Source organism: Sycon ciliatum, chromosome 1 (assembly GCF_964019385.1).
Source record: "Sycon ciliatum chromosome 1, ocSycCili1.1, whole genome shotgun sequence".
Classification (NCBI taxonomy): Eukaryota; Metazoa; Porifera; class Calcarea; order Leucosolenida; family Sycettidae; genus Sycon; species Sycon ciliatum.
In genome coordinates, this window is record NC_088643.1 from 8,708,714 (window position 1) to 8,718,363 (window position 9,650).

A 9,650-nucleotide genomic window follows, 5' to 3' on the forward strand; every position below is an offset into this window, starting at 1 on the left:
CAGCAGCCTATCAACCAGAACATCGCTGGCAAGCCGGATGCAGCAGAGGTGGCGCGAGCTATTCGACAACTCAGCAACGGCAAGGCCGCTGGCGCCTCAGCTATCCTGCCTGAGTTGGTCAAAGCGGGTGGTGAGAGTTTCATGGAGGCACTGTTGGATCTGTTGCACCATGTCTGGGATGACGAGGCTGTTCCGCAGGAATGGGTAGACTGCAACCTTGTGCCAATCCCAAAGAAATGTAACCTCCCATTGTGTGATAATTGGCGTGGCATATCACTCCTGGATGTTGTTGGGAAAGTTGCTGCTCGAGTACTTCAGTCCAGATTACAGATTATTGCGGAGAATATTCTACCCGACTCCCAGTGCGGCTTTCGTAAGGGTCGATCTTGCACAGACATGGTGTTTGCAGTTCGCCAAGTCCTGGAGAAGTTGTACGAACATCGCTGCCCGGGATACGTTGTCTTTGTTGATTTACGTAAGGCGTACGACTCAGTAAACCGTGAATGCATGTGGCTGATTCTCGCGAAGGCAGGGGTCCCTAGTAACATCGTAAACATCATCAAGTCATTTCACACCTCCATGTCGGCTACTCTCTCCATCGGGTCAACACCCATCCAACCCATTGCAGTGAAGAGTGGTTTGCGGCAGGGCTGTTGTATGGCACCAGTCTTATTCAACATATTCATGTGGGCTGTTTTCCAGAGATGGTCCAGAGTGGTCGAGCATGTGCCTGGTATCGGCGTCCCGTTGGCATTCAATCCTGGGGGCTCGCTTTATTTCAAGAGAAAGCGTACTGACGATCAGACTACCATCAACGACTGCCAGTTCGCTGACGACTCTGCACTGTTTGCCACTACCCGTACTGCTGCTGCTCTTGCTCTGGATATGTTCATCGATGTCTCGTCTGCATTTGGTCTGACCGTCAATCTGGACAAGACCAAATTTATGGCGGTTGGCTATGGTATCACGGATGATGACCGACTTCCTCTTCCTGTGAAGAATGGCACATTGGAATGTGTGCGTGAGTTCCGATACCTGGGTGCTGTTATCCATGATTCTGGCCGATCTCACAAAGATGTATCGACCCGTGTTTCATCTGCCTCCCGTGCTTTTGGAGCGCTCCGTCATGCTGTCTTCAATGACCACAATCTCTCTCTGCGCACCAAGCGTCTGGTTTTCGAGGCCTGTGTTCTGTCCTTACTGCTCTATTGTGCGGAGACGTGGGTACCGCTGCAAAGTGATGTGCAACGGATCACGACCTTCTACTACCGGTCGCTTCTTTCCATCATGAGTGTTGCACAGCGGGATGTGTGGGACTTGAAGATAGCCAAGGACACCATTCTGAAAACATGGAATGCAGCAAACCCACTGGATATCCCCGACCGCCTCATGCAGAGAAGACTGGAATGGCTTGGGCACGTGGTACGCATGCCTGAGGAGCGGATGCCGCGGATGTTGTTGTTTGGCACATTGCTGCCACCACGCCCAGCGTGTGGCCCGCGGAAACGATGGCGAGACGCAATTAGGGTCGACCTGCGACGAATAAACATCGCCGACGAGTCATGGTTTGACACAGCGCAGGAACGATCTGAGTGGCGGCAAGCTTATCGAGCAATACAACCAGCTCAGAAACCGGCTCGGGAGATAGTCTGCGAGGTGTGCCGGCGTGCATTTGCTCGGCAGCAAGATATCGCCCGCCACAAGTGCATCATGGAACGGCGTAAACCAGTCCAGCAGCAAGCCAACAGCCGCCAGTGCTCCCAGTGTCACCGATGGTTTCGGAGTGCGGGTGGCATTGCAGTCCATCGCTGTGTCCAGTCCAATTCTGCCCCGAATGTTGCCAATGCCACAAGCTCTTCACCTGTACGCCTATGTATTCGGAAACCGTGCTGTACCGCTCACTGTCCCATTTGTGAACGCTGCTGTAAGTCGATCCGGGGCTTTGCTATCCACAACTGCAACCGATCCACCAGGCGCCCAACTGCTGATGAAAGGGACAAGTTCCAATTGCAATGTCAGAATTGCCGGAGGCGTTTCAAAAGGCGAAACGACTTATCCCGTCACCAACGCTCATGTCTCCTCTCGTCTCCGTCTCGCTCAACGAGAAACACGTGACCTACATGGCAGTGTATACCAGGACCAGGACCAGGTGTGTGTGTGTGTGTGTGTGTGTGTGTGTGTGTGTGTGTGTGGTTCGGTTGGTGGGTACACTTATGCCTGATTGTGTTGGGCCTGTTGCCAACAGGCTCGGCTGCATGCATGGCCAGCAATCGAGGACATCTGGGAGTTGTAATTTTTGTACTCCTCCGAGGTGTGATTTTTGGCGTGCTGTCAAAAAAATGAAGAAAACGGTTGTTGTTTGATCCTTTGGTGTAATCTTTGTAGCTAGTCGAAGCAAGTTGCTGTTTGGAGCAGAAACGCTGAAATTGACTATTTTCTGCATGTACTCATGCATGTACTCATGTACTCAGGCATGCAGTCTCACTCGTATTTTAGCTCTTTTTCTGGAATGGATGCTGCTCTGCGCCCCTTGGTGAACATTTCCTGCGCTCGTGGAGCAGCTGAAAAGGACCACTGGTATGTCTGGTTCCTGGTTTGAAAGTGGAGAGTCGACTTTTGTGTCTTGAAAAAGGAGTAGAGAGTGATAAAGGTACGTCTGTAGCTTATTTTGAGTGCTCTTCGTACATTTTTGATCGTGATAGAAAAACTCAGACCAAAGTCAGCGCGATGATGGCCGATCAGATTTCTTGTGGATTTTTTAGTTGTTTCGTCTCGTATCTATGTCAGTATCGTGATGGTGAAGTGGAGAGGGTGATTTTCTTCCTCTGGGCTTCGTTCGGCCGACTTTGCTTCTTCCTCGTTGAAAAGTGATGCTGAAAAAAAGGTCGATTCGCAAAATTATGTTGATTTTGAATGTACGTGATGACATGCGATTGCTGGCTATGATGGTGTATTGTTGTATCTGCCACCTCTGTTGGTTTCAGGGTTCATATACTTTCTATTTGAAGTATACATACCTGTTAACCATGGACTGCTTCTGGCTAGATTAACTCTTGTGTAATCAATGGTGCTAGTGACGCTTATATCAGATCCACTCTGATTTAGCCACCCACACTAGTAGCAAGTATTACCTTCACTGGGGCAGGGGTAACTGCAGTTGGATCCCGGGACGGATACCCTGATGCCGTCAATCCTTTTTCTGCACCTTGTCCTCACCCACTTACTGAGGTGTGGTGAGCCCATAAGTGGGATCATTTTCAAGTCCACCCAGAGTTTTGGGGATTTCAGGGGGTGTCGGCCGTTGGGCGGTTCAATAGCCAATTGAGCCATCTTTCCAAGATTCCTTTTGAGTCTCTCTCCCCTCTCCCGGGGAGACCCACGTGACCAGTTTTGGCAGTGAGCAACAAGTACAGTACATAGTGTGTGTGTGTGTGTGTGTGCATGTGTGTGTGCGTGTGTATGTGTGTGTGCGCGTGTGTGCGTGTGTGTGTGTGTGTGTACGTGTGTGCATTTGTGCATCTGTTCGGGGGTTCAGAGGGTGCCCATGGCCTTCCTATGGATGTTACCAGCATGTTGTTTACCTTCAAGGTTTGGCCACCATCTGGGTAGTCTTTCAGAACATTCTTGATGAACGTAATCAGCGGCGGTGGTTTGACCGATACGTAAGTTCCATGACAGCTTCCGCCGCTGGCAGACATTGTGCCCCCACACGTGTGTAGGCACGCGTCTTGTTGTTGGCTTAGTCAATGCTTGTACAGCTCCAGGCCGCCATTGATGTCATTGTTCACGTTGACAATTCCCCATCCAGCGCAAGCGTTCTGTCATGCAGGAAATCAACACACAAGAAATGTAGTGAAAACTGAGGAAACGTTTTCGACAGCGCATTGTTCAGGAGGACACTGCTAGTTTCTGTTGTGCATTGTCATCCAGTATGTATTCTAATAATAGCACAGCCACAGTATTCCAGGTAGCTTCTAAATGTAGGTGTTTGGACACGGACGGAGAGTTGGTTAGTAGTAGTTTCCTGCCATATTGAATACTTCTGGAATATTGGCCGTTTTTACCTTTGTGCATTGACGTGCCTCAGACGGCGACCACCCGGTGATTGAGCGGTTATCTGCGGTTTTTCTTTGTTAACCGTGCAGCGGAATTGTTCACTGTATTGTTTATTCCAATTGGTTCCTTTCGTCTGTGTTTGGCTCCTGATGTGCTAGCTGTGTGCTTTCAACCTACCATAAGAATCGCTGCGCTCCCATTATTCCATCAGAGAGATGATGATGAGAGAGATGATGATGCGATGAAGCATTCAGTTTTCTTGCAGTTGTTGCTAGAGTCGGTGTTACGTTTATTTCTTGTACTTGTGTGAAAAGATCGAAGAACACCACCTATCGAAAGGCGTGTGTTGTATGAGTGTCTACAGGGACATTATTAGCAGTTCGAAACTGAATAGGAGGGGCGTTCTCCATCACTCCGAGGCCTTGTTGTTGTGGATTGCCGATAGCGGATTCGGCGGATCTCGTGATCCTCCATAACACGCATCGAAAGCGCTCTCAGGTCGATGTTACTGCTCGAAGGAGAAGCGAAGGCTGAGCTGTTCTGCCGAAGTGCAATCGCATATCCCAGTCGCACAGATAAACACTACAGTGCAGCACGGCGTGGCCACTATGGCAATGGATGGTGATAAACTTGATTTCTATAACAAATTAGAAGCCCAGCATCAAGCCGCACTTCCATAGGGCCTAGGGAACGCTTGGCTCGTGGTTTCAGACGTAGCAACTAATAATTACAAGGTGTCCTAGGCGGAGACAATATAGCAGTCATTGATAGAAACACAGCCAATCGATAACGAACAGACACCGATTTGTTTTGACAGAAAAAATTTTTCTCCAGAATTCATCAGTGACTACTTTTGGTAGATGGTAGAGAATGAACGAAGCAGCTCATGGTAGCAGAAAATAAAGCTACTACAAGTGTGAAAAAGCTGTTGCAAGGCGGGAGGCAGCAAAATAGTGCGAAGAACAACGAGTGGCAAGAAGTACTCACTGATGAATTCTGGAGAAAAAAGTTTCTGCCAAAACGAATCGGTGTCCGTTGGTTGTCGATTGGTTGTGTTTCTATCAATAATTAGATATCAGCAATAAAACAGAACTTTTCCCTCTAATTAGCCGGTTGTGTGATCTGTGATAAGAATGGCATTGCGCAAGTGGCGGGGAATTGTATTAGCTGTATTTTGAGATTTTTGACATGATTATCATAATGGTATCTATGTATGGCAACACGATGCAAACCGCATGCCGCCTAATTAAGTGTCATGGCCTGATGCCGCACACGCAGGCCTTTCACGATGGCGTCTTTGTCCGCTATGGTTGGACTCAGGCGTGTCTGCCTCGGCAATGTATCTCAGTGTGGCATGGCCTTCCTCCCACCGCACGCCCTATCCTCCCCGGCGGGAGGTCTTCCTGCAATACGACACAATGACCTGCGGGATGTCACTTCCAGGCTCCCTGCAAGGCTCCTGGATGAGGTGGCCTACAACGTTGTGGTGGAGCCTGGTCTGCAGCCGTTGTCCAGAGAGCGGTTTCGCCATCGCACTGCAATCCGAGAGGACGGCGCCCGCCTTGATATTGCGCCCAGCGGAGTCCCCGGTTTGAGCGAACTTGATGTTCGGGTGTTCAACCATTTGGCTAGCTCAAATCTGGCTCACTCTCTCTCCGCTACATATGCCAAACATGAAGGATAGAAGCGTCGACACTACGAGGAGCGAGAAGTTGAACATGCTGTGTTTGTGCCACTGGAGGGCAGGGAAAGGCCACTACTGCTTTCTGCAAGCGCATCACCGCGCTTTGCGAGAAGTGGAAGGAGCCGTATTTTGCCATAATGGCTTATGCCTGGTGTCGGCTTGGCTCGCTCAACCATTGCGTGCCTCAGAGGACACCGTGGTCGCCCTCACACAGTACCGTTGACACGCTCCGCATCGCTGGTGGTATCGGAGTGCTGCTTGCCTGGCTAGCAATCTCCCTTGGTCATCCTGCATAGCACGTTCATGTAATAATTGTATTACCACACATTCTGGATGTAATCTTCATTTGAGCATGACTCATATTGGAGAGGTTACGCACAACAAATATCCGTAACATCTTGACCGTCCGGGGTCAAGTAACGACAGTTGCTACGAAGATTCGCCCAAACGCGACCGAAACAGAACAGATCTACAAAACTGTTTCGTCTCGTGGAGTACAAATCTACTGATTTTTTACAATTCCCTGCCTTGAGTCTTGTTGTACCCGCGCGCCACGTCGACCTACTACGAAAATGTTCACACGCTGCGCGCAAGTTCACGGTTTACGAATATTAAAAAGAGAGGACCAAAGGTTTACAAGTTATGTGGGGTTTCTTCGTCCAACACTAACAAATATACTTTGAAGTAAGCATGATGCCGGTGAGTCAGAACATGCAATGATTAACTGACTGCTGAGATACTGTCGTCCCTTTCTAATCCAGCACTTTATAAACCAGCACCCTCGATAAACCAGCACAATTTTCAGTAGCCAAAATGTCCTCTTCATGCACATTGCAGCAGTAAATCCGATTTTGTTAATCCAGCACCCTCCCTAATCCAGCAGATTTTCCGTGGCACAAATGGTGCCGGATTATAGAGGGACCACTGTACTGACATTCAACGACCTGATGCTTATCAGCATCACGTCTCGGAATGCGCAAACCAACCACTGCCTTCCAACTTGAAGGTTCTAAGTTAGGAACTAACGTAAGAAAGGGGAACTGAGTCAGAATCTATACGGCAAAATGTACGTTGTGTGACACTACAATGTACTTGCTATTGCCCTTTGTTGGCCCTGACTTTCGAACCTTTCGTCCTCGCTTTCAAATTTTAATCCTTGGCTCTCCAGCCGAGTCCGATTTACAAATATTCGCTAACTTTTTTTCATTAAAAATTTCGTTAGGGGACATCCGGCCGGCATTATCAATAATTTTCACGGAACGAAAAAGTCTAGCTACAACCCTCCCCCACCCACCCACCCACAATGAATGAAAATACTGACTTTACAGCGAGAATGAATCGATGTTTATGCCATCAATATTTTTCAAAACGAAACTCTCCTCGACTCACCCGAGTACCCATGAACGAAACTTTTAATAACAATAATATTTCCTTCGCCACAATAACATTGTGTTTATTTTGCCCGTAAAAGAGCCTTGTTACAGTGGTGCAAGTGGTACAAGCGATCGACTTATAGCTGATGACAGTACATGTACAGCAGCTACATCATGTACTACTACTGTAGTAATAATAATTATTGGTTACTGTGCGGACCCAGAAGACTGAAGTGGAAGCATTCAGCACAACCCCCATTCGCTAAGCAGCGACATTGCACTGCGCACGAGGTCACCATAATTCTGCGACTATCGTGGACGACGCATGATCAACATTCAAACAAACAGTTACATTGTACTTACTTCTTATGATCTATCCAACGCGAACTTCCAAGACCACCACTGAAACGTAAGACGCACGAAAGACAAAGCCCAGACGCTTTTGAAGCAACATCTCGCCGAGTCTCGGCTCAGGAAAGGTTCAAAGCTGCTGTGGTCTTCTTGGCTGCATGATCTCCGGTAGGTCATACTCATAATAGTACTCTACACTGTAGATCTACAGGTCATGTACCATGATCATGATGATGTAGACCTACCAGATGTACAAACTGTACAGAGTTTGGGCACTGCGGTTATCATGGTTATGCGCACGGAGATCTGGGGGGGGGGGGGGGGATGCCGCCGCCGTCAAGCGCCGGTTATCTCGATCTTGTCAGGTCGCAAAAATTAATTATTATAAATGAAGCCTTTGTCTTTGATTGAAGACCGGATCGCGGAGCCTGCACACGATCATCATAATCATGGATCTCTTGCCTGTCAAGCACGAGTCAAAGCCCGTTTTCAGTACCATCACGGACGAGTCTTGGAAGTATTAGTTGGTCTCTGCAGGACCACCCAAGACCAAGCGCTCTGTTGCCTTCGTGGGCAATATGTATCTAATATTGACTGAGTACGAGGTCAATATAGGAAATAAAAGCCGAGTAAAAGACCGAGGCGAAGCCGAGGTCTTTTACGAGGTTTTTATTTCCTATACTGACCAAGTACGAAGTCAATATTAGATTTATCACGACAAACAGTCCGTATTTCAAATTCCAGAACGATAACCTCATGAATCCCGGTTTTATGATTGCACAACCGTTGCACCACCACCTACTCATGCAGTGACAATACTGCACTAGGCACCGTTCAACTGCGCAACCCCTAAGCAGTCAAATATAAGCAGTCAATATAGCCCTGAGGAGTGAAATATGCAGGAACATTTTGACTGCTTAGGTATGGCAAAAATCTATGCGAGTCAATACTAAGGGAGTGATAATTCCCCAGATTGTACAGAGTAGTAGTAGTATTGACATAACCGCGGCAAGCCGCTTATGTACAACGGCATGGGAGAGGATAACAAAAAATGAAAATATATTGTTGGGGAAATCCACGCTATTATCGAATATTCAACAATGACGGGTGTGGGATTAATTCCCCTAATGTGGAAGTACGTTCTTATTGTTGAAAGCACTAGGTGATCTGCACTCTACAATGTGACCTGTGCGATTATATTGCACAGAGGACCACCTAATACAGTTCATCGTGGACAGAAGCGAACAGGCAATGCCAGGCTCTTCCATTTACGTGCATACATGCAGTGTACATGTAGCAGAGAGTGGACGAGCATCAGCCAAAGTCACCGTAGATGCCACCTCCATGCCTATTGTGACCGCCCCAAACTTCTGGCCTAGGCCTTTGTACTGCCGACCGTGGCGTTTCTCCTCCAACTCTGGCCGAAACCGCAGCAGCAAAAGCAGCAGCAGCAGCGATATCAGCAGCGGCAGTAACAGCAGCAATAGCTCTGGCGGAAGCTGCAGCAGCAACAGCAGCAGCAACAGCAACAGCAGCAACAGCGACAGCAGCAGCAACAGCAGCACTCCAGAATCTTCTGAACCGCAGGCAAACACCACTAGCAACGCAAGCCAGAATCAGCCACAGCAGCAGTGCAACGCTAGCATTGCTGACTTCCTAAGGGAAAGTCGTGAGAAGTCTGCTGAAGCCACTTCACTGCCGTCCCCAACACAAGCTAGCGAACATGAGAAGCCTGACTCTGGCATCACCGCCATGAGCCTCAGCACCTCCGGCAGAGGGGACAAGCGGCCCCATGCTCAGGACTCACCGCTGTCAAGCGCTGAGCCAGCTGCGAAGAAATAAGATGATGGTACACACACGTGACCGGGCACTGCGCCTACTGGTGACTAATGCGTTTAGCTTAGCAAACAAATTTGGAGAATTTGTCCACACTGTCACGCATCACAATGTTGACATCGCTGTTATGACCGAAACCAAGTTTGATGCAACTATCATGCCAGCTGATGTGACGATCCCTGGCTACACGACGACTCGGAAGGGCAGGAATGTCTTTGGAGGTGGAGTTGCAGTCTGGACGAAGTCAGAACTCTCGGTTTCCCATCTCCAAGAGCTGGAGATTGAAACTCATGAGATCCTTTGGGTGTCTGTAGCCCTGGGGCACGATAGAAAATGACTTTGGGAGCGGT

At 48.6% G+C, this 9,650-nt stretch overlaps 2 protein-coding genes across 2 annotated transcripts in view; one reads left to right on the plus strand and one right to left on the minus strand.

Moving 5' to 3' along the window:
* Positions 1 to 3,698, minus strand: part of LOC135812052 (sacsin-like) — a 34,979-nt gene extending 31,281 nt beyond the window's left edge. The window contains exon 1 of the mRNA XM_065325380.1: positions 3,582 to 3,698. Coding sequence (XP_065181452.1) covers positions 3,582 to 3,698 — 117 coding nt within the window. The remainder of the gene's footprint in view (positions 1 to 3,581) is intronic.
* Positions 3,699 to 8,808: 5,110 nt separating this feature from the next.
* Positions 8,809 to 9,306, plus strand: LOC135808699 (sericin-2-like). The gene has a single exon (XM_065321956.1). The coding sequence runs from the start codon at positions 8,809 to 8,811 to the stop codon at positions 9,304 to 9,306; it is 498 nt and encodes a 165-aa protein (XP_065178028.1).
* The last annotated feature ends 344 nt before the right edge of the window (positions 9,307 to 9,650 follow it).